At 45.4% G+C, this 27374-nt stretch overlaps 1 protein-coding gene across 1 annotated transcript; it reads left to right on the plus strand.

Annotated features, from left to right (window-relative positions):
- Positions 1 to 556: 556 nt before the first annotated feature.
- On the plus strand, positions 557 to 27309 carry CCND2 (cyclin D2). The gene is made up of 5 exons (XM_021546058.2): positions 557 to 854; positions 2307 to 2522; positions 4962 to 5121; positions 16166 to 16296; positions 26528 to 27309. Exons 1-5 carry the CDS (start codon positions 660 to 662, stop codon positions 26681 to 26683), a joined length of 858 nt encoding a protein of 285 aa, XP_021401733.1. The 5' UTR covers positions 557 to 659; the 3' UTR covers positions 26684 to 27309.
- The last annotated feature ends 65 nt before the right edge of the window (positions 27310 to 27374 follow it).

The following is a 27374-nucleotide window of genomic DNA, read 5'->3' on the forward strand; positions in this document are numbered from 1 at the left end:
TCTGTCACCCTCCGGCTGCAGGTTTAAGGAGGTGCCGGAGCAGGGAGAGCGAGACATGGATCTGGCACCCTGCTATGCCAGGATATTTTATACTTCGACCCCATCGTCTGGGTGGGTACCGAGGGGCACCCACAGTTCCTTGCAATAAGAAAAGGAGAGGGAAATTGACCGGGACGGGCTCCTCCAGAAGGCGAGTGTGGAACGGGTTTAATTTGGTTGCTGGAAGGAAGCAAAAGAGAAGCTGTCATTCGTGTCTGTGTGTCCCTATACGAGGGCCTCCTGGCTCCTTGTTAGCTTATAGAGAGGAAAAAAAAAAAAAAAAAAAAAAGCGCGTTTGATGTTACGTCTGACCAGCTGCTGTTCTCCATAATAACAAGAGAGAGAACTGCCTGCCCTGGCGAGTTGCGTCACTTCGCTTCAACTTTAGGCTAGAAATCAAGAGAGGGAGAGACAAGTTTCAAGGGAGGCAGGAGCGAGCTGGAAAGCCCTGCCGTCTTCCTCCCACCCACCTACCCCTCCTCCTTTACCCCTCTCCTATCCCCACCCCCTTCCCCCCTCCAAAAAAAAAAAAAAAAAAAAAAAAAAAAAAAAAAAAAGGAAAAAAAAAAAAAAAGGGAAAACCTTTCCCATCAGAGAAAGAGGGAGATCTCTTTGGAAACATGGAGCTGCTGTGCTGCGAGGTGGATCCCATGAGGAGAGCTCTGCCTGACCCGAACTTGCTCTACGATGACCGCGTTTTGCACAACTTACTAACCATAGAGGAAAGGTATCTGCCCCAATGCTCCTACTTCAAGTGCGTCCAGAAGGACATCCAGCCCTTCATGAGGAGGATGGTGGCCACTTGGATGCTGGAGGTTCGTACACCCCGGCCCCTCGGAGCGGGGGGAGGCAGAGCGGCCGCGAGCAGCACCCCAGCCCCTCTCCCCCTGCAGCCCCTCGCTCTTCTGATCACCGGGTGGCTTCTCCTTGTCGATCCCCTCTCCTCCTTGTTCCCCTCCGGAGCTCAGCCGGTGCGGGAAGGGGCACGGGGGACACCGACAGCCCACGGGGGAAGTCGCCCCTTCCGGGGGGCTCCAGGAGCGGGGTGCAGGAGGGGAGGAAGCGCGGCGTGCTGGTGGGGGTGGGTGGGGGGGGAAGAGTTGGAAAAGTCATTTGCAGTTAAAAGCAAAGAAAATCCACCTCCGGGAGCGCTTGTGATTGAGGCATTCCTGGGAAAAAGGAGCAGCACGCGGGGCAGGGCGAGGGTCGGGGGGTGCCCCGTGTTCTGCCCGGCGAGGGTTCCGTGCCCACGTATGCAGTGGGGAGGACGTGCCTTCTTCTCGCCATGTTGCGCTGCATGCGGACTCTGCTCGCAGGCGCCGAGCCCGGCTGCCCCCGCTGCTTCCCGGGGGGCTCGGGAGCGGCCCCCGCCCCCACGGAACGGGACCCCCGGTGTGTCGGGACCGTGGGGCGGGTGCCGAACCCCCCGTTCGCCCCGAGGCTTCAGCCGCAGCGGCAGCGGGCCCGGAGCCCCGCAGAGTCGCCTGCCTTGCGCTGGCCCCCACCAGCCATCCTTTGCCCCTTCGGATCTCCTTTGGGGGGGACCTTTCCCGAGCCAAAGTCCGTGGGTTGGAAAGCCCAGACACCCCGCTTGGTTTTCATGTGCGATTTGTGCTTTTTCTCCGCGGCTCCGATTTTTTGTAAATTTTTAAAACATTTTTGCTGCTCGCTGCCTGCTAAAAGGATCCAGGCGGCTCGGGCTCTCTCCACCCCACCTCGCCCTCGCTATGTCTCCCGTCCTTCCCCCACAGCGCAGGATTGGGGGCGCAGGGCTGGGGGACACTCGGCGGGGGAATTTTTACAATTGTCGGAAACGATAGGGGATCGTCCCGGGATGCCACCAGCCCCAAAACCGGGACCGCCGGGGAAGTTTTGATATTTTTTATCGATTTTTTGAAAATATGACGAAATAAAAAAGAAAAATTGGGTCGCAAAGAAAAAAAAAAAAAGTCTGAGGCTGCTCGCTTGCTGCTGGATGGGGCTTTTCGGCTCTCCCACACAGTGTCTTGAATTCATTTCTTACTGAATGAACTAAAGGAATGTGAAAGCCGATTGACAGCCTTCCCAGCCTCTCCACAGATCTCCCCCTCCCCCAAAATTTAGCTCCCCGGGAAACAAAAATAGGAGGAAAAGGAAGGGAACTAGTGGTCTGTTTGGTGGGTTCACTCATTTATTTATTTTTTTCCTTCTTGTTTCTTTCTCGCTTCCCACCCTCATTTTTCCCCGCGACTGCTCCATCGTTCCCTCCCCACTCTCCTCACTTGCAGGTCTGCGAAGAGCAGAAGTGCGAAGAAGAAGTTTTCCCTCTGGCCATGAATTACTTGGACAGATTCTTAGCTGTGGTGCCCACTCGGAAGTGCCATCTGCAGCTGCTGGGGGCGGTGTGCATGTTCCTGGCCTCCAAGCTGAAAGAGACAATCCCCCTCACAGCCGAGAAGCTGTGCATATACACGGACAATTCCATCAAACCCCAAGAGCTGCTGGTAAGCAGCCCCATTTCTCCCTCCTCTCCGGCACAGCGCCTTTCTCTCGGCTGGCAGGGCACCCAGCGCTTCGCCACCCAGCCCCTGCCTTTTAGACAAACCCACGCTTCTCCCGTCTTTCTGGACGGCCAGAAAGTCTCTCGGGGGGACAACGCTGAGGGCGGGGGACGCCCGCGGGGACATCGCTGTCCTCCGAAGCCGCCTGGCAGTGCCGTGCGGCGCTCCGCCCGCCTGGTGCGCGGGCGCGGCGCTGCCGGGGTTGCGGGGCTGGCGGTGCCGGGGGTGGCCGTGTCCCGCCGCGTCCCGCCGTGTCCCCACGGGGGACCTCGCCGGGCGCACGTGCGCGGGCGGGCGGCGCGGCGGCGCCACCTGGCGGCAGACACGCGGCGGTGCGAGCCGGAGCCGGTGGGGGGCCCCGGGATGCTCGTCCGTGCCCGAGAGGCACCGGCACCGATGATGCTCGGGGAGTTCCACCTGAACTATAGGAGGAGCTTCTTCACTGTGCAGTGACCGAGCACTGAACAGATTGTCCAGAGAGGGCGTGGAGTCTCCCTCACTGGGGATATTCCAGAATTGTCTCTGGATACAATCTTGTGCCCTGTGCTGTGGGGTGGCCCTGCTGGAGCAGGGAGGTGGCACCTGGTGGTCCCTTCCAGCCTGACCCATCCTATGTGATATCAGTTAAATCACCTCGTGTCTGCTGCTTCTCGCAGTTCAGACACAGTGGAAGCAAATTGATAATTACTGAAGGAAATAAGTGATGTATACATCATGGTGTGGAGCACTGGACGTGCGCCTTGTTGGCATGGATGCTAGGTCAGAGAGATGGCTGTAGGCATCATCCGAGTTGTTGAAGAATTTTCCTATGAATCACTGGGAATTCCCCCTGGGGAGGGGCTGGGGTTGATAGCTCATGCTTCCTCAGACTGAAAGAGCCTTGCCCTCAAACCCTGCCTGGCTGTCAGGGCCAAGAGGTGTCCTGTTGGGTGGCACAGATGAGCAGGGGAAGTGCGTGGTCCCCATGTGCAAATATGCAGAGCAATGTCCCTACCTTCTTATGCCACGTGGATTTAAGCATGTGTTTAAAGTGCTTCCTTGTATTTGGTCCTCTGGGTTGACTGTTCTCTCTCAAAAGCTGTCACATCAGTAATTCTGAGAAGAGCAGGCCTTGGGTTCACATAATCACTGTTATGTTCCAACATTTTACAGGTTTTCTTGAGAAATTAAAAAATCCTGCCTGGTTTCTGTGGCCTTTTGCATATATGCGAGATTTTTTTCAGACCATGGAGGACTCTGTCATAATCCAGCAGGAATGTCCGTAGGAAAGTAACTTGCTGTTAAAGTGGGCATCTATTCAGGGAAACAACTGCAGAAATGGCATTGTGGGGTCCATGTTTATGGTTTCTCAGCAACGCTGGTTGACGTCTCCGCGGCTGCAAAATTAAAGGACTTTTTTTTTCTGTCTTGCCAGCTCTGTCAGCTCAGCTGGGGCTCCCCACCACGCTGGGCTCCATCAGGCATCATCAGGACTCGGGAATCAGTGCGTGGAATTTAATTAATAGCTAATAGTTGATGGATGAGACAAATGTGAGCTGGAGGCCTGAGCTTTGCTCACTCTGTGGGGCACTGAAAGGTGTTCAGAACTTGGTTTAAATGTTGAAACATGCAGGTCATGCACCCCATGGCTGGATCTGGGGATCGGGTGCTGTTTGCACATGGAATCCCATTTCAGGGAATGGCCAGTAGTTACACACACGCCCAAGCTTTCCTTTGATTGCAGTGGGAGTTTTGGGCGCGCAAAGAATCTGGGAATGGCTCCTAGATGATTTACTGGCAGATAATTTACACAGGCTACTTCTTGGCTGTGTTGTGTGTGTTTCCTTTCTGCAGAGCCTCTCTTGGAGTAGTTTAAGCACCATCAGATTTATCTGCTGGACCTTTGGAATACAGTTTTGGGAGGGAATGCCATCAAGCCAACTTCCCCAGTTTTGAAAAAAGGAATGTATATCTAGGTTATTTTTGTGCATAGCTGTCCCTAGGGCTTTAAATGGCTATAAAGTAAGGACTATAGCCATTTAAAAGAAGTTACTAGGAAAGGACCACAGTGACCTTGGCAATATCTAATTGCAGGCGAAACATTCTGGGTGGGCATTCAGCACTGGATACAAAAAGATACAAAAAAAAAAAAAAAAAAAGGTAAAACCTTGGCAGGAGCCGCCAGGTCTCATTATTTTCAGTAGAGCCTGACATTTCTGGTGTTCAAAAAAAAAGAAAAGAATATAAAGTCAACAACTTCAAAGCAGTAGAGGCGCATGGAAAAAAGGGTTTGAGCAAAACAATTTTAGCAGTGATAAAGTTATAATAAGAAATAAGGAGAGTCTTTTCGCAGGCTTTCTTATGATTTTCTTCTCTTGTGCTCTCCCTGTCCACCCTCTGCAGGAATGGGAGCTGGTGGTGCTGGGAAAGTTGAAGTGGAACCTTGCAGCCGTCACCCCACACGATTTCATTGAACACATCCTAAGGAAGGTGCCTCTCCCTAAAGACAAGTTGCTTTTGATCCGGAAGCATGCACAAACCTTCATCGCCCTTTGTGCCACAGGTAGGCTCAGCTGCTCTGGCTGCCGCTGCTGCTCCTAATGTGGTTGGAAGGGCAGATTTGCTCCTGGTGGTGCTTCATCCCCTCCATCCTTACGTGATGTGGGAAGAGGAGATAAATCACATGGGACTGTTTGCAAAGGGTGCTGTGAATCAAGCCCCAAAACTGTGCATTGGGCAAAATTCTTGTAGTAGTGACCTGTAGTGCAGCTGATGTGTGTGGTGCTTTTGCAGTGAAGTCTTGTAAGGATGCATTAGACCATCCTGGGTTTTATTTTGCCCATTCACTACTTCTTTTAGAGGGCCACAGATCATTTGTAAGGACAGCTCCAAATACAGAAGCTTTTATGGCACATTAGCCCAAAATATATTTGAGCTAATGCATTGCATGAATGTGTTCATAAACTTTTCATTAATCTGGACTCTGCCCAGGTAGAAGGTAAAATTGTGTATTTTAGCATTTATGTGATACTACCACATCCCTGAAGTGCAAGGAATGACAGTTTAAAATGTAATTACTTTTTTAAAAAAAAAATAAAATTGGATTATTTCCTAGCTTCACCCCAAGAAAGCAGTGAAACTACCCTGTTCTATAGGGAACCATTTCACTCCCTTTTTGTCACACGGCTGAACACAGTTTCTGAAGATTTCTCCGAGAATAATTGCCTCTGTGGAAGAGACGCTTTTTAATTTTTACCTGCCTGCAAAACACTGGTTTTTGTTTATGTTATTTTGTTGTTCGGGTTTTTCTTCCCTCAATTACTTTTACAAAATTAGTGTACTCTGAATTTTCATCTGAAGGGTTAATGGTAAGACTAATTTTTAGAAGCTAGATCTGGACTAGACAAACAGCATGCAGTGTTTTCCAGAGTCATTATCAAGTAGTGGATGGCTCTGTTTGAATTCAGCAGTTTGACATACCTAGTCCTTTGTGATAGGAACTGTTCTGCCTGTGTGTTTGCAGAGGGGGAGGGAAGATGGCATGCAACTTTTGGGTTTGAATGCCTACTTCTTGTATATAAGATGTAGGACTGCTTTTACAATGTTGGTCAATTTTTCAGTTGATGTGTTTTAGAGATTTATACACAGGCTATGTTAGGGTAATTGACTTTTTGGTTGCCATGATGCGCAGACCTTCCCTTCTTTCCCCACTGCTGCATGATCCTTTTCATGCAACATGGACCATGGAACTCAATAGAAATACTGCTCAAATACTGCAGGATCACTCTTGGTGATTTCTTTGCCTTCTCCCCTTACTTAGGATGCATTCTTATGTTCTGCCTTGTGTGATATGAAAAAGATGTTCTTTCCTATAGACATTTCCCCGGATCTTCACACCGTCAGCCATCAAAATCCAGTACAGCTCCATGTTGCCTTCCAAACAAGACAGTCTTCCCACTCTTTTGTTGCTTTCACTTCCTCCAATAGTGTTTTGGTTTGTTTTCTTTTTTATCCAGCACATCATTTTCTTGAGAGCCCTAGAAATTCATTATGATTTAACATCTCAAATTCTGGTCCATAATCCTTTGCCCTTAAAGTTTTCCATATATATAAACCATCGCAAGACTGTGGTCCATGAAAGAGTCTCCAAAATCCATGGCTTCTTTCCACTTCATGGATTCTTTGGTGGTTAGCTCCATGATGTAGAAGTCATTTTACTGAGATCCAGGGCAGTGGCCCTTTTCCAGCCCTCAGCCTAGACATGCAGTTCCTTCATGTGTGTCCCCCATGTGATCTGCCTCTCATGTTAGATGTCTCCAATGCATGAAATGAGGTCCTTTGTGTAGAGTTTAAAGAGGCAATAATTCAAGGGTTTCTTCGCTTGAAAGTGAAAGACATAATAGCTGAGTACAGAGCTTCCCAAAAGTGAGGGCACCGTAGTGCTGGCTGGAGATTTTCTTCTCATGCCATTGTCCACAGACCACTGTGTAGTTTTGAGGAGGACCCACAACACTTCTTCATTTCGAAAGCAGAGGTCTTACCCAGGCACTCAGTACCACATTCCCACATTACCTGTGAACTGCTACTTCAATTTCCATTGTGGAAATGTTGTTCTTACTACAGAATTTCCCTTTCACTGCCACTCTTTGAAGAAAAACCCCTTCTCATCAGACTTCCTTCCAGATCCAGTTGTCATTTCCTTTTCTTGTCCTGTTTGTTTCAGAGCTTTATTCAGCTGCTCTATTTCTTTCTCTTTTTCCCTTAGAGTTGCTACTCTGCCAGCCCGGGTTAAGCCTGGTGTTTCATTTCCCCATTTGCCTTCTTTCAGCAATAGGACCTCCTTTGACATGTGGCTCCCTCTTCCCTTGCTCCCCATGTGTGTTTTTATCCTGGGTTTGACTTTTTACTCTTCCCAAATCTAACCTGGCTGCCTGGCTGATAGCTCTGGTCTGGAGCACAGCAGTGAATCTCATTCTATTTCCTGATTCACCTCAGCACAGCTTTCTCTGCTTTCAAGTACTTTTCTTCTTTAAAGTATCATGCTGAATCTGGCATATTTTGAACTTTTCTCCCCTAGCCTTAGTTCTTCTTCACCAACTGCTCCATTTAATTTCCCAGCAAAAACATTTTACCAGAAGTTCCCAGATGTTTGCTGCCTGTACAGGGCTGACTTTGATCTCAGTCCTGCAGCACTTAGTGTCAGCAAATGAAGAGGGAAGCAGCCATGAGCAGTTACTGAGTGTTGTGCTGGATGTGTAAAATCACTGTGATACTCATCCCTGTTCTCCTTTCCATCTGAACATTCCCCAAAAGGAGGTGATACTCTGTCTTCTGCCTATTCCTTTCAGTCATACTTGGTCACTTTGGCACTCTGTTTCTCTGCCTTTATTTTGAGCCCAGTTCCTGAAACAAGCTGCGTGGATACAAACCCACGGCCTCTCCCCAGTCCTTGCAATGATTAATGATTCACATGAGCATGACTGGAACTGGAATGTTTCCCTCTTTGCCCTTGGTCCCATCGGAACATACGGCTGCTGCGCAGGACAGAAGCTTGTATGTCCTCCTGAATAAAGAGTTTTCTCTTTCATTGCTCTGCACTCGCAAAATTTTCAGGAGTCTCCCTCTCCATTGGGAGGGCATGGAAGTGGCATTTTCCTCCAGCTGCCTTGCTCACTGTACAGTAAGAGTGCATAGATGGACACTATGCACTGGCATGGCCTGATCTGTCACCATGTCATTATTTTCTCATCCCACTGGTGCAAGCCAAAATCTCCTTCAGAATGCTTTTGGATTTTCAAGGCACCAAGGGGATGCATTTGGGACCTTTAAGTGGTGCTTACGGCTTCTCTCTTATGAGGAGAGACTGAGGGAGCTGGGCTTGTTTAGTCTGGAGAAGAGAAGACTGAGAGAAGATCTCAAGAATGCATATAAATATCTCCAAGGGTTGTTAGAGGATGGTGCCAGGCTCTTTTCAGTGATGCTCAGTGACATGATAAGGAGCAATGGCCATGAAGTGAAACAAAAGAAGTTCCACCTCTGTGTGAGGAAAAATTTCTGTACATTGAGTGTGGCAGAGCACTGTAACAGCTGCCCAGGGAGGGCCTGGAGTCTCCCTCTCTGGAGAAATTCCAAACCCACCTGGACATGCTCCTGTGTTACCTGCTCCAGGGCACCCTGCCTGGGCAGGGGTGTGGACTGGGTGATCTCCAGAGGTCTCTTCCAGCCCTAATGGTTCTGGGATTCTTCAGTATGGGATGTTCAGCTGTGAGCCCAATGGAGATCATCCTTGTTTTGCTCGCTGGGATTGTTTTGTTTTTCCACCCTGCCCACACCTCCATCTCTTTACTGCTCTGCGCCCTTTGTTCCTCTGTCTCTTTGCACAGCACTGTACAGCTTGGAAATGTTCTCTCAGGGGTTGGCCATTCGCCTGTGCTGAGCTGCAAACCAGGGAATCACTGCTGGAAGGAGTGGGCGAGAGCAGTGGTTACAGAGGTGTGTGCAGAGCCTGCCACGCTGCTGCTGGAAAGAAAACTGTGCATTATTTCCTTACACTTGGGTGTGCTCATTGTTTCTTCTTGCAGCCTGTTCAGAGTCTCAGATGCACAACTGCTTTCTTGTGTTACACTCTCCTCTCAGAGCCTGTACATACCACAGTTTTGGTGCAGGATACCCCTTTTTATGTAAAAGCCTGTAAGGGAATGGTTTTTGAGGAGGGGTGGCCTGTGCATGACAGGCATTCAGAAAGAGAAGCTGTAATGGAGATGCTCATCTCTGTGGGGAGCTTCACAGGATTTTAGTTGAGTGGCAAGCAAAACTTGGAAGCAGAAGCCTTTGCAGACTTGCAGAGATAGAAGGCAGCTGGTGTAAAACCCTGGACTCAGTCCTTTGCATGGTCTTTTCTATGCCTCAGCTGAGTCCTGTGGCAGGTGGGATGTGCCCATGGTGGATCCATGAGCATCTCGGGCCTCGGGGCCTGTGTCAGCACAGAGGCCGAGAAAGAGCAGCAAAATGTCAGCTTTAAGTCAGCTTTATACAGTGTGCCAAACCTCTGCCCACTGTTTCTGGGACATTAATCATCTACACTTGAAAGCTGAGAAGGCTTTTTTTAACTTCTGGGCCAAATCCTGTATCCTTCCTCAGGCAGAGGTTCTGGGGATGTCAATGGGAGTGTTGTCTGAGTGAAGACTGCAAGATGAGGTCTGCAGCCCTGGTAGTGGCCTACAGGGTGACCACACAGAATGAGGCCTGTTTGCTTCTCAGCATTCCTGCTGGGAAATTCTACTCTGCATCCCCTTTTCATCTGGTATAGGTTACTGGAACCTGCAAAGTATGATACAAGTTTTATCTGGGACCTGTTCTTTGCAGAGGGGAAGAATGAAGCATGTAGAGGCTTCATTATATAAATGTCTTAAGAAATAAAATATATGTTGCTAAGTGGCAGTGTTAGCAGGAACTTCTTGCATAGCAGAAGGAAGAATAATTTGAACTAATTTATTGCTAGGCAAAAGAAGGCTCTTGCTTGTCCAGCTCATATCAATATATTGAGCTTTGCAGCCAATGGAGCCACAAGAACCAAGGAAGTGCCATCATCAAGTAGTCAGGCCCTTGGGAATGTTTTGTGACCAGTCAAGTTTGGCAAGAGGAGGTGGAAAGAAATAGAGAAAGAGAGCATGTGCTGATACAAGCTGGCATCACTCCAGAGCTGCCGCCAGAGGAGTTGCCTTCCTTTCTACTAGCTGCACTTCTGACATTTCGGTGGTTTAGGCACTAACATCATCCTAATCCTTAGTTAGAAAGGTGTAAAATAAGTGCAAATAAAAACCAGTGCAAACAGTTGCTCAGAAACAGTATTTGCCATCAACTAATGAGCATATTGTTATGAGTGCTCCTCTACTTTGCATATGTTGTTCAGCATGTTTCCCTGTCTACATCTCTTGGATAGTGTGATGAAGCATTAACATTTAGGATACTTCAGACCCATTTTTGTATAAAGGCCAGATGCTGTTTGCAATTAGATGTCTGCCCTCCCACCTACTGAAAGGATGGAAATACTTCTGCATCCTGGTTTATTTGAAAGTTTTGTGTTTGCTTTGAAGGGCTGAAGAGTCATGTGGTTTTGCCTTTAAGAGCAGAAATAGTTAATGTGAGGAAAATTTGCAATGTCTTGGAGAAATACAAGAGGAAGAGAAAAAAATGACCACTATGACCACTGAAGATACAACCAAATGTATTAGAAAAAAAAAAAAAATAGTACCACACTGCCCCTGGAATTGCATTTGGATGAAAGCAGACAAGAATTAAATTCACTACTTCCATTGTTTATCCTAGACTTTTCTTTTAAACTTAGTTGGTTAAATATAGATCCATGCTTGTCTTCATAGTACAGGCATTGGCTGGGAGAAGTCCAAGGCTAGCTGTGACCATTATCTACATAATTTTAATGTATCAATACCTGCTTTTCTGATGGGGGTAACATACCATTTTTCCTCCTTTTCCCCCCCCCACTATGGGAAGAATGACCTTCCTTACAACAGTAGTTTCCAACTCTGTAAATAAATATCTATCAAATTACAGAGATGAAAACTGGCTGCTGAAAAAAAGCCCAACCAGCAGCAGATCAGTAAAACAGGTCATTTTAAGTAGGTAGAGTTCCCCCACCTGACTTTGACACACTGAGCATGTTCAGCCTGGGTATTTGTCAATGTTCTTGTCCTTCCAACGGTTTTATTTGTTGGCTGCAAGTTAAGGCTTCCCCTTGCAGGACCTCTCTGGGTTCCTTCCTCCAGTTCCCTTCTGCTTTGGACTGTCAGCCTTGCATTTTTCCTGGCTTGAAGGCAGTGAAGACCACTGGATTGGGAGAGAGCCAGCAAAGCAGCTCAGCTGCGGTGCTCGCAGCCCTGGAACCTCGGCGTGGATTACGTGTGCTCCACTGGCAGAAAAACCTCCTTGTGCCCTGGCTGTGTCAGCTCCAGGCTGAAAGTGGGGGACAGGTTCAGGGTACCCTGAATTTGCTTGGTGACTCTGGCTGGCTGGTCCACGTACTCTGGCTGTGTTTCAAAGGGTGCCGTTTCTTGCACTGCCTTTTTTTTATTTCCAGCGCTGAAGTCAATGGGGTTGTGTAGGGCTGGTCACTTGTTTTTGAGGTCGTTTGGGAAATAGGCTATATTAAAATGGGGATGGGATGGTTTCTTGTGTATATTGCCTGGGAATAGAAGGTAAAACAAGTTTTGCTTTCTAACAAACCAGTGTCTTCCCTTGAGTGTTCATGTGCTCAGATTCTCATAGACACTGCTTCTCTAACTTATAATGAGACTCTTTTGTACTTTTCCCATGGAATGGCATAATCACAGCATCAATTAGGTTGGAAAATACCTCTGAGATCATCAAGCCCAACTATAAACCTATAAATCACAACAAGGTTAGAGTCAGAGCCATGCTTTAGATGCAGGCTCTGGGAGTGTGTTAACCAAGTTTGCACACAGAAGGATTTAGCCCATAGCCTTGCTTCAGATGTCCAGGGAGAAGTGCTATTTATAAAATTCCAAGTGTCCAGTAAGAAGTGCTTTCTATAAAATTTCCCCTGTAGTTTGGGTTTCATCATCTCCTACAAGAATTTGCAGGAAATGCATATGTTTCAGCTCACATTTTTAGGTTCTCGCTCTGTGCCCCCCACCTTTATTTATTTATTTAAAATTTCATTTCATTTCATTTTATTATTTTTCTTCAATCTCAGGGCAAATTTTTGACCTAATTTGGAGGGGGGACAGTTTTACCTGAGTGAAAACTGAGTGTGGATGGCAAGGCTTGTTTCGTTGTCATGGTAGAAGCAGAGATAGAGGTTTATAATTGAAAATAACATGTAAAAAGCTTGTTTTGAATTTCTCAATGGAATCTAAGAGTCTGGGGGGGCAGTTCTGCATCCCCTCAGATACAGTACTTAATATTTATGCTTTCATTGCACCTTGACAAACATTTCACATAGTTATTGCTTTGCTTGAATATGGAAATATGTTAATTATGGCCTTTATTGCGCTGCCTGCTCTTTTCCTCAGCCTTTTCTATTCAACCCTCTAGGTGGCCCAGCACAATGTGGCTTCTTTTCTTTCAATGAGCTCTTTCCACACTAATAGGGTCCAGGGTGATGTGGAGAACCATGTGCACAAAATTGGTGCACCACCCCCCATTCCTTTGTGGGCATGTCAGGTTAAATTCATATCAGCAGGAGGGTCACTGCCATGATTTTCAATAGCTCAAGATGAGGTGATGACTTCAGACAATGGTGCCACACTCTCCAGTTGGAGACACTTGCCTCACCAGTTGCAGTAGTTAATTAATATGCTAAAAATAGAAGCCAGTGATACAAATCGCTGCCTGTTGTACAACAAAGACTGGGCATGTGTAGCTTTGATAGCCAAGTTTATGGTGCTTGTTATGGAGGGAAGTTAGTTTAGAGCTAGAGGCAATGTAAGACTTTCTGGATGCTGAGCTTTAGTCACTCTGGGCCTCTGGCCATTCGCTCGCTATCTCATTTGCATTATGAATGACATTAAGGGAGCTAACAAGGTTATTGGGCATAGAAATGTTCGCATGTGACCCCACGTGGAAGCAGACCTACAGCAGTGCTAGTTGGCAGGGACACTGTGCCTCTTTATTCAGCTTCCTAGGAAGACAGTTTCTGGGAGTGGATCTAAAATCAGCCACGAGAACACCGGCGCTCGGATAACGTGGAGGTCGTGATGCAAGGCCAGGAATTTCAGAGGGCAGGTGGAGCTGAGTCCTTTGCTCAGCCCATTCTGCCTGCACATGGCACCTCCCTGCACCATCTTTTTACTGCATCCTGCCTGAAACTCAGGACAAGGAGGGGAAAATGATGGAAAATCAATTGCTGATCATAGTTCTCATGCATAAATAAGGGACGGTCTGGTATGTCCAAGATCAAACATGGAAGTTGCTTCCCAGCTTAGGGATATGGTTATAGCTTACATGCGTTTGTATAAATCTGTGTGAGCTAAACATGAAAATGGTTTTGATCATAGAATCATTAAGCTTGGAAAAGATCTTTAAGATCATGGGCTCCAACCCTAACCCAGCACTGCCATGTTCATGACTAAACCATGGCTCCAAGTGCCACATCTGCATGATTTTTGAACATTTCCAGGGATGGTGACTCCACCACTTCCTTGGGCAGCTGGTCCAATGCCTGATCACCCTGAATAAATTTTTCCTAATATCCAATCTAAACCTCTTCTGGCACAACTTGAAGCTGCTTCATCTTGTCCTGTCCTTGGTTCCCTGGGAGCAGAGCCTGCCCCCCGCCTGGCTGCACCCTCCTGTCAGGGAGGTGTGGAGAGCAATAAGGTCCCCCCTGAGCCTCCTTTTTCCCCAGGTTCAACAGCCCCAGCTCCCTCAGCCGCTGCTCATCAGACTGGTGCTCCAGCCCCTTGCCCAGCTCCGTTCCCTCCTCTGGACATGCTCCAGCCCCTCCGTGTCCATCTTGCAGTGCCGGGCCCAGAACTGGACACGGCACTTGGGCTGAGGCCTCCCCAGTGCCCACGGCAGGGGACAGTCACTGCCCTGGTCCTGCTGGCCACACCATTGCTGACCTGGCCAGCAGCCTTTGACCTTCTTGCCCACCTGGCCATGCACTGTGCCCCAGCAGGGCCGGGCCCTTTCCTGCTGGGCTCTTCCCAGCCACTCTTTCCCAGCCTGGAGCTGCTGGGGGTTGTGACCCAGGGGCAGGACCCGGCACTTGGCCTTGTTGAACCTCATTCCTTTGGTCTCAGCCCATTTATCCAGCCTGTCCAGATCCCTCTGCAGAGCCTTCCTGTCCTCAAGCAAGTCAACACTCCTGCACAACTTGGTGTCACCTGAGAACTGACTGAAGGTGCTCTCGATCTTCTCATCCAGGTCATTTATCAAAGAGGACTGGCCCCAACCCTGAGCCCTGGGGGACACCACTGGTGACTGGCAGAAAGTGCAATCCTGGAAGTGTAATTCCAATTTCCTCACCATGTGCTGAGATCAGCATACTCAGGGCTGTGTCCTGCACTGAGCATTTAGGAGTCAAGTTTCTCCTGTTGTCTCACTCGTTAGTGGGGGGCAATATAATTTAATTTCCAAGAATCCTATGTACAGTGGGTTCTTACTATTACCACAGTGCATAAATTACTATTTTTATAATAATGGCAGTCCATATTCCTTACTTCAGCCAGTGGGAATTTGTCCTTCAAAAATGTCTGTCAGAGTGTAATGTCTGGTAGGAAGCAGCATGGAGTGCTGGGCTTGCAGGTGGGAACCTCCTGGTGGCTTTGTGAGACAGAGAAATCCATGTCGGGGTTTCAACTCCTCCTTTATTCTCCCCACCTCTGACATCCCCCGTTCTGGTCCATCTGGGTGAATGTTATGTCCCAAGTGTCATTCTTACTGGGCTGTTTCAATCCCAGGGGTGTATTTCAGCCTGGAGAAGAACATGCTGTCTCCACAACTATTGAAGTATGTGCCAGCTGAGAGTTTGGGAGGTTGAGAACAGCTCTTCATGTGTCTAAAACCTCAGTGGTTACACAGACATCATTAGGGTTACAGAACAGAGTGGATTTGGGATCTGCAGCAGGGCAGTTTTCTGTAATCTGTTTCTATTGATGGAATGTATTGCTTGTAATTTATTTCTTATTATATATTACTTTGGTTTACTCTTACTTCTACTCCCTCAGCTGAAAACTGGTAGAGAAAGGTTTGCTTATACTGAAAATTGGTAGAGAAAGGTTTGTTAAAGAGTTATTGTTGAACCAAAGAACTTGAAAATTAAGTTTCATTTTAGGAATATATCAAGATGTGGAAGATCTGGTATTTAGCAAGATAAACTAGTGCTGATAAACCAGTGTCTGTGTCAGTATCATAAACCATAAAATTGCCTTATAAAAATCACAGGATTTTATTTTAATTTCTCTTCTGATTTGACAGATGTGTGAGAGGAAGTGTATTTTCAGCTTGTGTATTAAGAAGTTTATTAGTAGCAATGACAAATGCGATCTTTGTTCTTTGATTTCATAGCTATGGGGTGTAAGTGTTCTCACTTCCTAATTGCTAAGGTAGTAGAGATGAACTGTTAATTAAAATCTCTTTCCTGGACAGGACTTTAAATGCTCGAATTAATTAACTCTTTAAAAATTGACGTGACTAAAAATCTCATTTTGGCTCTTTGTGATACTTTATTCCAGTTAGTTTTCTGGTTATACAGAGAGGTCTAATGTGACCAAGACCCAAATTTCTGACATAAATTACAGAAAGCCTCCTTCTTCTCTTTCCTTTTCTTTAAAACTAAGGAAAGACTATTAAAAATTGTCCAGGTTTACTTTATGCATCAGTGATAATAAAAGACTGAACCGCATTTCCATTTTAATTTGCAGGTCTGTTCCCCCTCCTTTGACTGCTTGTGATGAGCAGTGTGACTAATGAGCTCCATGGGACCAAAAAGAGTGGCACTTTTCCCTTTCTTCTACTTCCCTGGGTTTTATTCTTGGGTGTGGTTTTTTTTATGTTGCTTGCCTCTGATGTTTTGCAGCTTTTCTGGTCTGGGCTTGGACTAATTCCCAGATCTGTTCTTGCAGATTTTAACTTTGCCATGTACCCACCATCAATGATAGCAACTGGAAGTGTGGGAGCAGCCATCTGTGGCCTTCAGCTCGATGACGGGGACAGCCTCACGGACCTCCTGGCCAAGATCACAAACACAGATGTGGTGAGTGTCCCACATTCCTCTTCTCCTTTCACTTCCCAGGGGGTACTGGAGAACTGAGCCCGATCCTGAAGGCTGAGTGGAGCAAAGGTTTGGGGGGGTGCTTCTGTAGGGAGTGAGTTGCAGGTGTGGACTCAGCACTTTGGTTTGAGTCTCCAAAGCTCTTTGATTTCCTGGAATTCAGATTTTATTCAGGCTTGGTGGGGAGAGCCTGCTTTGCCTGTCCAGGCTGGTGGTCCAGAGGCTGAGCCTCCTCAGGAGCCCTGGGTGATAGGGTGAGCAGGCAGCATTCCCTGGGGCATAAGGCAAACCAGGAGTTGTGCTGCTGTTGGTCCTGTGCTTGCAATCATGAAACTGCTCTTCTGGTCCTCCTTCAGGTATCACCTAAAAACCTTAGCTTGGGGGAAGTGAATAATGAGCTAACTTCGAGGCAGGATGTGAGACAGGCACAACTCAAGGTGTCCTTAACATGTGCTAATTTATTTGTTTTGATTCACAAAGTAAATATGTGGCATTATTATATGTGGGATAGTACTGCCAAATGAATATTTGGGTTTGTGATTTGATTAAAAAGGAGTAATTAGTCCAGGTTACTTAAAAGGGGAGAATTTTGATATTTCTTTTTTTTTCTTACAATCAAATTGATCCTGATTTTCAAATGTAATTCTGAGGTTTCTCATTTATTTTAAATTGAATTAGATTTGCACAGAAAAAGGAATATTTCCAATTCAGAGTGCTTGAAGTCTAAACCATGGAATCACAGAACGGCCTGGGTTGGAAGGAACCTTAAAAGGTCATCTCATTCCAACCCCCCTACCACAGGCAGGGACACCTTCCACTATCCCAGCTTGCTCAGAGCCCCATCCAGCCTGGCCTTGGACACTGCCAGGGATGAGGCAGCCACAGCTTCTTTGGGCAGCCTGTGCCAGAGCCTCAGCACCCTTACAGGGGAGAATTTCTTCCTAATACCCAATCTAAATCTGCTCCCTGTCAGTGTGAAGCCATTGCTCCTTGTCCTGTCACTCCGTGCCCTTGTCAAGAGTCTCTCTCTTTCCTGTGGGTTCCCTTCAGGCACTGCAAGGCCACAGTGAGGTCACCCCCAAAGCCTTCTCCTCTCCAGGCTGAGCAATCCCAGTTCCCTCATCCTTTCCTCCCAGCAGAGCTGCTCCATCCCTCTGCTCCCCTTTGTCCCTCTGGGAGCAGGGACACCTTCTGTCCTGAGAGAATTGTGTGTAAGCCCTATAAAGGCCTTTTGCTGCATCTTGCAGTTTGGAAAGATTTTATCTACTGTGCTTTTCCAATCAGATTGTTTAAGTGTGAAAGAAAGTACCTACAAAACATTTTAGTACTTCTTAAGTGGTTAGAAGATGGGGTTTTAATTTTGTAATGAAAATGCCTTCACACCTTTTCTTTTAAATTTAGGAGGATTTTTTTTTTTTTTTTTTTCGTTAAATGTGTGCTTTTTACCATCCTGGTGAAAATCTCCCCAGATCTAACTGAACCTATATTCCTTCAGAAGAAAAAGTTAATACTCTTCCCAAATAACAAAGAACTCCTAACATTTTACTGTTCCCATCTCCTCTCCAAAAGTCTGTCAGCATTGGGTAGAGACCAGCTTTCTTCTCTTTGCTCCTGGTCTCAGTCCACAGCAGCACAGACTATAGAGGAGGGTCTCACTCATCCCCCAAATGAGAACAAACTCATCACAAAAGGAGCTTCTGGGTAATTTAATTGCTAATAATTATAAGCCTTTGGAGAAATTAGAGGTGCTGTTATTTTTTTCAAGGTGTCTTCCTTTGTGAGGCAGAGGTAGCCTTAACTCCCTGCCAACTTTGAAGCCTCAGCCTAACCAAAGGTTACCAAAATTTTTGAGTTTGGGCAAAATACTGTATTTTTCAGTAGCCTGCTGTTTAAATTTGGAAGAAATATTTTGCTAGGTATTTTCTCTGTGAGTTTTGCATTGGAAAAATAAAAAAGAGTCCAAGACTGGAAACTTACATCCCACATGATAAAGCTTGAGAGAGAGAGAAGCAACTGAAAATGGGGTCTCAGAGAAGCATTGGGCAGGCTTAGCAATAGGTAGTAATACCAGCCTCATGTGTAAAATGTATTGTTGGAAAAAACCTACTGTCTGGATTGTGTAAGAGTTGGCCCAAGGCTGTGTTAATAAAGAGTAAAGACTATTGTAATACATTTTACACTGGGACTTAATTAAAGTTGAATGAAGAGCTTCAGTTCTCTCACTTCCGAATTTCTAATGCCTGAGAGCTGTTCCTGCAGTGGCACAATTAATTCATTGTCACTGTGTGAATGATTTTGTTTTCCAGTGGGGGCTTAGGGAGGAGGGAGAAATGAGAGTTCCTGGTCCATAGGAGAAAAATGGGGAAGTCACAGAAATTAACAGTTCTGCAGAGGAAAACCTTGTGGCTCCCTGTGCCTCGTGGTAGCCCACAGGAACCATCAGGCAGCTGGGGAAGAGTCCTTCCCAGCCAGACAGTGCCAGGGCTTCTGCTTCATTTTTGTTTTGGAGTGTGTGATTGCTTAGCATGGAAACAGATGATAGGACTTTGCCACTGGCTTTTCAAAAAATGTCACTGTCTGAGGTGAAGCATGAAAAATCTCAGCTTCAAAGCTGCGAGCAGATGAAAAGGAAGAATGGTAATGAAACCCTGATGCAACTTAAGTGCAGTGAGCTTTTCTGAACTTTCACTGTTTTAGAATGATAATTTAAGGGTGCAGTTTATTTGCTGGGAAATAGCAGCATTAACCAGGAGGCTGAAATCAGTGGTTTTATTTTAGATTTATATTAGTGTAACTGAGACTGGAGTTTGGCATTTACAGTTAAAATGAATGTTTTTAATGGATTTTTCATTAAGAATTAGACCAAAAATACATTATTAATAAACAGCATGTAATTCAGAGTCCAGCTGTTGGGTAGGCAGACAACCAGCACGAGTGTTTCTTTACAAAACACGTTAGTGTTGGATATCCTTGTATGAATCCAGAGCAGTGCCCTAGACTTGAGATGGGGCTGTCCAAGGCATCCTGGACTATTATTTTAGGGATAATGGTTACTGGTGGTAAATAGCTGCCCTGGGTTGTTTGGTGAGGGTTGAATCACAGGCAAGAGTGTGACAACAGTGCCAAGCAAACCCTGGTTTCATTACTCCTTCCACCAACCGAAATAAATGGCAGGGAGCTGCTCTTGGAGAAGCTCAGCAGGGTAGTGAAAGTAGTTCTGCGTGGTGCATCTGAGCTGCCTTCTCTGATAGCTACTGTCCCTAAGAGCCACTAAGAGCTAATCCCACACAACTGAGGGAGAAGATTCTCTGTTCTTGTGAGGCTCCACCTGGAATACTGCATGCAGTCCCGGTGCCCCCAACAGAAGGACGGTTGGAGCAAGTTCAGAGTAGGCTGCAGAAGTGATAAAGGGAACTGGAGCAGCTCCCCTGTGGAGACAGGACAGGAGAGTTGGGGCTGTTCAGCTTGGAAAAGAGAAAGTTGTGTGGAGATCTCAGAGCACCTTGTAGCATCTGAATAGGCTACAGGAGAGCTGGAGAGGGACTTCTCATCAGGAACTGTAGTAACAGGACAAGGGGGAATGGCTTTAAATGGAAAGGGAGTAGGTTTAGATAGGATATTAGGAAGAAATCAGGAATTAGAATTAGAATTAGAATTAGAATTAGAATTAGAATTAGAATTAGAATTAGAATTAGAATTATTAGAGAGGTTGTTGAGACTCTGGCACAGGTTACCCAGAGAAACTGTGTCCTACGCATCCTTGGAAGTGTTCAAAGCCAGGTTGGATGAGACTGAGCAACCTGGTCTAGAGCAAAGTGTCCCTGCTCGTGGCAGGGGGGTGAGACAAGATCACCTTTAAGATCCATTTAAACCCAAACCGTTCTGTGTCTCTGGTTCTGACTTCACACAGCTCTGAAGGATGGGGATTGCATGTTCCAGTCTGTTCTCCTGCCAGGGGCTGGGAACATTTCCTTTGTGGTTACTTGCAGAGGAGAGGCTAGTGAGCGAAGAGTTAACAGACCTACTGGCAGGAAGTCTCAGAGCTCCCTGTGCATCTCTTGGTGGGTCATTGCAAAGGAAAAATAAACAACTCAGGAAGTCAGGAATTCCCATAGCATCCCAGACCAGCACTCCAGTTCAAGTAGTATCCTGTCCCTGGTGGAGCCAGATGCTTTGGAGGAGGATACGAGCATCCCTGCTGTGCACAATTACGGGATGTGAGGAAGGATAACTGAATGGGTAGGGCACATCTTAAGACCTTGCAATCAATATTCTGCTTTTCTTGAGACCTTTCTTGCATAAATCTCTTCCCTCACCTCCTGGAAGAGCAGCCATCCAGGTTGCATCTGGATGACACACGGAGTTGGTCTCCCAGCATCAGCAGCCAGGAAGAGGTTTTCAGGCAGAGCCAATGCCTGTATGTGGGCAGAAGTCATCTCTAAAAGTCTGTTCCCAAATGGTGACTGGTGTGTATTGAGTGGTTTGGAAAATCTAAAGCATATTTAAGGGTCTGAAGTAGAAAAAAATCAAGGAACCAAGCATTTTTTAAAGACTTGTCAAAACAGCTGGCTGTGAGCCCTTAAAAATGTGGAGTGGGGCTGTTTTGAAGACTGGATCCATAATAAATGGCATTTAAAATACCTCCACTTACATGTGCCACATATCAGTGCTGGGATGTTTTTGGTTTTTTTATTCCCATGATCAGAGACATCCTTTCATAAAGATCTGCAGATTTCTGCACAGAAATGGAAGTGAAGAACCACCATGCTCAAGAATTCAGAGCTGCAGTAAAAAAATCATGGAAATCTATCTTGAATGGATCGCATTTGAACATCGTCCCTAGAGCACATACACCATTTATCCCCTCCTTTGTAGTGTCTAGGGCCAGTGGTTTGGAAGCAAGAAGCAGAACTCGCTGTATCTTATCCTGCCTTATTTGTTGCAGACCGCATTTTGTATGCAAGGAAACAACAGGCGAAATAGCCTCCCAGAGAAAGGAAGAATGAGATAGTTTCCTAAGTTGTCTTTGCCTGAGTTGGCAGCTGCTCCGTTTCATTCAGCTTTTTGTTCCCCAGTGAGTGCTGTGCGTGTGTAGCAACAATGGGGTGATGCAGTGACACTGCAGGCTCATGGTGGAGTTCCGTTGGGTCCCTTGGCAGGCGCGGCTGTGGCCAACACACCGAGGGGAGCCAGGCCCCCGAGGAACAGCTCCCATGGATCAGCCGCTCCGGCAGGGAATCCTCGCTTGGCTCCTGCAGCTGTGTGTAATGTAAACAGGTTCTCCCAATTATTGAAAATCTCCCCTTTTCACAAAATGTTCAGAGGGTTTGTTACAACAGCATGAATTCCACACCTTTCCGCTTTCCACCTTTTCACATCTTCCAAGTATTACCTGGTAGAGATTGCCAGAAATCCCAAGTCACACTGAGCAACAAGTATCATGGTATCTGCCCCTGTATCGCCCTGCTGGTGTGTTGGCTTTACTCTCTCTTTTCCCAGTTCTGAAAACATTGTTCTCTCCTGTTTGCAATGAGAAATACCCACAGGAGCAACAGGAAACCAGCAAACTGAGTGGTGAAGCAAACAGTGGAACTGAATCTAGAAAGGACACTGTTGAAACTGCTGAAAAGACAAAAAAATTGCAGAGAAAAATACCCTGTATTTCAGATTCTTAATGTTAGTCACCTTATTTATTGCATTATTGCAATAGTGTGGGAACAGTAAGTGGAGAAGCTCTGGCATGAATTAGTTTTTTGCGGGTTTTTGGTTTTTGAATGAGATGTGCTTGTTAGTCCACATGAGGTGTCCTTTGGAGCAGCAAATTACTATTTTCTGTACTTCCAGCTGGAAAAAGAGAATTGACACTTACCTGTCATTGATGCTCTTTGTTGCAGTAGCAAAAATATGCATTCAGGAGGAGAAATAGTTCTGTTTTTTAACTGCATCCATTAGATGTGAGATCTCTGTAAATACAGTAAATGGATAAGATATTCCCACAGCAGCTTTCTCTTGCTTTGGACAAGGTCAGTGAGGTAAAGGCCAGTGCTCAGCACACAAAGGCTCCACTTTGGGAAGGAATCCCTGTTTATGTCAGCAATGAAGCATGTGCTTTGGAGAGGTCTGAATTGGGGCTTAAATGTGAACCAGTGGAGGAATCCAGCCAGCTTTTGTGTGTAGGAGTACAGATGACAGGTTCCACACTGGAATTTATGTAAATCCCAGCTCTTTAATGCATGTCTGATTTCTGCTTTCTTAGATTATCCAAGCAATGTGTACATGTCCAATGAACGGTACTGTCATTTTGGGTATTTCCAGCATCCTTTCCATTTATCAAACCAGATCTTGCATCTAAAAGAAATCCTTTTCTAATTTCCCTTTTGCAATTAGTTTTAAGAAAGAGGAAGAGATTGGGGGCCTTAACACTTTTCTGTGAAGTAATTAATATATATGTGGAAAACTAACCGCCCTTTAACACAAGAATACCAGGAGGCTTTTTTAGTATTCCCAGCTTTGGGATTTTGGGCAGTGCAAAGCAAGATCCTGTTGGTTGAGTTGAGTTGGGTTGGGTTGAGTGGGAGGCTTTCCCTCATAGCTTGCCAATGAACCATAAATGCCAGTTTTAAACTGGAAGCTGGTGGCCAGTGTAGGACATACATATACCACAGAAAAAGTTAAAGAAAGTGAATTATGTATCATATTCTGCAGGATCTTCCCTAGGGCTTATGCTTTTTTTCAAGATAGTCATAAATGGAAATCGAAATCTTCAATGATTATTGACTTGAATAAGCAGCTCATGCCATAGAGCTACTGATTCCTCCTTCCAGTTATTTTCACTGCCAGCATTTCCATTATAGCCATGAGGCTGCCCCTCATCAGACACAGGAGAGCTTTTCTTTTCCTTCAAATGCTTTTCAAATGTGTTAGTAAAATCACCTAGGGATGAAAGAGTTTCATTATGAAAAAAAAAAAAAAAAGAAACCCCAAAGTTAATTGCCTTTTTAGTTCTGTACATGCTGAAGTATAAATAAAACTATGGAATGGAAAGTACCAGAACTATTTTAATCATTAAAACTACTAGACCATATAGAAGAATGGGGAAGTTGATCCATGTGACACACACTTAAAACAGTTTTTTATAAAAACAACAAAGGCAAACCCTGCAGTATTCTGAAGGAATGGCCTAGTCCTTGTATTGCAAAATTTGGGGTCATACTGCAGTGCATTATAGTGCTCTTTCAAGGAAGATTTATTGAAAATAATGCAATTCATGGTTTTTTTCTTTCATATGTTCTTAGAAATTAACTCTCTGTTATCAGAATAATCTAGAACTTGCAAAATGAAAGTCCACCAGTAAAATATGTACACATGCAGCAAATTCCCATGAAACTTGGAGGAGTTAAAAATACTGTGTATTGGGAAGGCCAGGCTGTTTGTCCTGATGGGTTTTTAGTAGTTTTTTGTATCATGTCCCTTAACTTTGGATGGACAGAAGGTTTCAGTGATGTTGTCATCTATACAATAAAGCCACTTACCTTATCACACTGTGACAAGCTGGGCTGATAAGATGCTCTAAATTAGGGTTTTTTTCCTTTCACCTGAGAGATTTGACATCCAAGGAGCTTTAGTATGTAAATAGCAACACTTTTTTGGAAAACTGTTTCATGCTGAATGCAGTACTGTAGGTTTCTTTGTTTTAAAGAAAACTGTAGGTTTCTTGGTTTTAAGCTCAAAAATTGTAGACCAGGGAAGTAATACACAGTGGCCTGTGGATTCCCATATGAATTAAAATCTAAGTGACAATTCCAGTTGGAGCCACTTTATAGATTTATGTACAAAATGAAGACACTAGAAATGACCCATTTCTTTATAGGGTTACTTGGAGATTTCAGCCTCTTCATATCTGAAATGAATCATCATGCTGCCCATCAGAAGTTTGAACAGTGATGGTGTAAATGACTATACATGAGGGTGTTCAGGAACAGAGAAAGCTGACTCCAAATGCTCAAGCCTCATGTTCCGCATGTTACCACCCTTCCTTCCCCAAGCCTGCCTGCAAGGAAATTGCCTCATTAAGCTTTTCAGACTGAAGCTGCTTTAAAAAAAATCTGGCTTGATTTCAGAAGGACACAGTGCTTTGAAACTGTGCTTTAAAAGAATAGATTCTTATACCCAAAAAAAGCACATTAGGAGTGTTGTCTGTTACAAGAGTCTCCAAGCTGGTGCCCCCACACTTGAAAATGCCTTGACCCACACAGTGATTTGTTGTCATTGCCCTCTTACACACAGGTGAATGCTTACAATGGACCTATAGCCCTCCCTAGCTGATAATAGGGGATTTTCTTTATCCGAGGACAGGATTTTGCTGCCAGCAGCTGCTGGCTGGTAGCCAAGAAAAATGGGTGTTCATTACCCACCAGAGTTAATTGCACCCATCACGAACGTCAGCGTCGCCAGCGGAGCAGATCCTCTTCACTGGATGTGCTTTTCCCAGTCCAGCTGGGATGACAAATCAATCCTCCACATATGAATATTTCAAACTCTCCCCAATAACCAGGTACTGTGTAGAAAAAGGGGTGTGTTGGTCAGGCCCAGCTCCTCAGTGTTGCAGTCACATCCCATTGTGGGGGACAAGTGCCTGTGGAACCCTGTGGAGGTCAGTGCCTCGTTCTGTTCTTCAGCTCCCCTGCCTGACAGTGGGAATGTGATGCTCAGTCTCACCACCCCAGCCAGATGCTGTGGGGGCTCTGGTTAAAGCACTGTGCTGTGAAAATCCTCCTGCCAAACCCTGTGTTGCTCTATTTCATGAAGACTTCTGGAGAGACCCAGTTCTTAGGCAGGCTGAGGGCGCAGGAAATTTGCAGTATTAGTGCCTTTTCCAGAAGGAGTCCTCAGGGCTGCCTTTAGAAAATGCCATTTCTTGTAGTGCCATGCGTCCCTCTGCACAGTGTTAGATTGATATTCCTGGTGCCAGCACACTGAACATGGTTGGCATTGTGTTCATATAGTCACAGCTTGGGTTTTATTTTTAAGTTTCTTCTGTAACTCAGGGTTTGTCAAGGTTTTATCACAATTTTTTTTTCTGGTAAAATAACCACATTATTTGGTCTTCCAGTGTATTATCAAGAGTGTGGAACATCCTGTAAGTGGCCTTCTTCATTGCTGTGTCTGAATCCTTCACATTTATTTCTGTATTTATATTTCATGTTTATTGGGGAACTCCCGATGGACACGCTCCCATATTTATGTTGCTATACTGTACCCTGCTGTTTCTCTGAATGTTTTGTAGGTTGTAATGTAGTGGTCTCTGGGAACTGGTTTTATGATTCAGAAAATGATGGGACATGGCACTCAGTGCTCTGGTTGTCAAGGTGGTGTTTGCTCAAAGGTTGGTATCGATGATCTCAGAAGTCTTTTCCAACTTAAGTGATTCTACAGTTCAGTAATGCAGCTGCATGTTTGGGGTGTGTGCATTTTCTCTTGTGTGAAGTTTCACTGATAAACTGACCTTTGTGCCTCTGCCTGGGGGACCCAAATGTGTGACAGATAAAACTCAGCCCCAGAGCACCATGCTTGTTCAGGTACCTCAAAACTTCTCCAATTGCCCAACAGTTTGCTTTGTATGATGTGCATCTGTCTGTGTGATCTTGGTACAGCACATGGAGGTTATTTCAGGATAAAATTGCAACTTTTTTTGTAGAGAAGACCAACTTAGGTGGCTGAACTCTGCATTGGAGAATGAAAAATTATTTCTCTGTAATACTTAGGTTCTTGCTCAAGAAGACCACATATATCACATAATCATAGAGTCATGGAATGGCTTGGGTTGGAAGCCCCGGAGCACCATGCTTGTTCAGGTATCAGCCTCCTGCCATGGGCAGGGACACCTTCCACTATCCCAGGTTGCTCAGAGTCCTATCCAGCCTGGCTTTGAACACTACCAGGGATGGAGCAGTCACAGCTTCTCTGGGCAACCTGTTGATCAAAGACCAGTAAAATACTAAGATTTAGAGCCTAATAAATACAACATAAACAGTGCTTAACCTAGGGAGTTTGTACACAGTGATTACCTCTCAGAATTCAAGGTTGATTCATGTCAGAGCAGGTACTCTCGGAAACACCTGGCCAATGCTATTCCAACTTCTGCTAGCTCAGTAAGACAAAAATAACCACCTTTATCTTTACTAAATAGATAAATTTGCTTTCTTTTCTCTAGGACTGCCTTAAAGCTTGTCAGGAACAGATCGAGGCAGTGCTCGTGAACAGCCTGCAGCAAGTCCGGCAGCAGCAGCAGCAGAGCAACCCCTCCAAGACAGTGGATGAACTGGACCAGGCCAGCACTCCCACAGATGTGAGAGACATCAACCTGTGAGGACATGGGCACACAAAGTCACGCTTGCTCCCCCAGACCCTTTATTTTTGTTATTATTTTTAGAGTGATTTTTTTTTAATCTGCTCCCACATAGAACATATTTAAAGCTCTTTTAGGTATAAAGAAAAACAAAAAAAAAAGTACAAAAACTGAATAATGAAAAAAAAAAAGCGTTTGGTGCCTGTGATGTTCTACAGAAGGGAATCCCACAATATAGTTGGTAATTGCTATTTGATTATGTATCAGTGATATTAAATGCTTATGAAAGCATACAAAGTAGCTAGATCAATGTAAGCCTGCATTTGTGGGAACAAAGTAGAGTATACTTGTCTGTGTATTATGAACTAGTGCATACACCCCTTTTTTAGATATAAGAAAGGAATCGTGTGTGCGATTTTATGGCTTGACTAGATTGCAAAGCAATAGAATAAGGGGTTTAGGGCAAAGTGGGAAAAGATCCCTGAAGCAATTGAACCATTTTTGAATGCAGAAGAGATTTGCTGTTCTGTCACCTCTGTTATTAGTCAGAAGTGTTTGTTGGATCTCTGTATGTTAGTTTTGTTTACTCTTGCTGTCTGTGGTAGCTGCTACCTAAGAAAGAAGATGCTTTATTTTACCAGCCAGAAGAGCAGGTGTCTTTTGGGCTTTTTTTTAGTTGATTTATTTTTCTTTTTTTTTTTTTTTCCCAACT

This window comes from Lonchura striata, chromosome 5 (genome assembly GCF_046129695.1).
Source record: "Lonchura striata isolate bLonStr1 chromosome 5, bLonStr1.mat, whole genome shotgun sequence".
Lineage (NCBI taxonomy): Eukaryota > Metazoa > Chordata > Aves > Passeriformes > Estrildidae > Lonchura > Lonchura striata.

Bases quoted from the DNA above. Each gene is read 5' to 3' on its own strand.
- CCND2 (XM_021546058.2), top strand. From the start codon at position 660: ATGGAGCTGCTGTGCTGCGAGGTGGATCCCATGAGGAGAGCTCTGCCT. The intron at 2,523-4,961 runs GTAAGCAGCCCC...CACCCTCTGCAG, and splicing joins TCAAACCCCAAGAGCTGCTG to GAATGGGAGCTGGTGGTGCT. The intron at 16,297-26,527 runs GTGAGTGTCCCA...TCTTTTCTCTAG, and splicing joins AGATCACAAACACAGATGTG to GACTGCCTTAAAGCTTGTCA.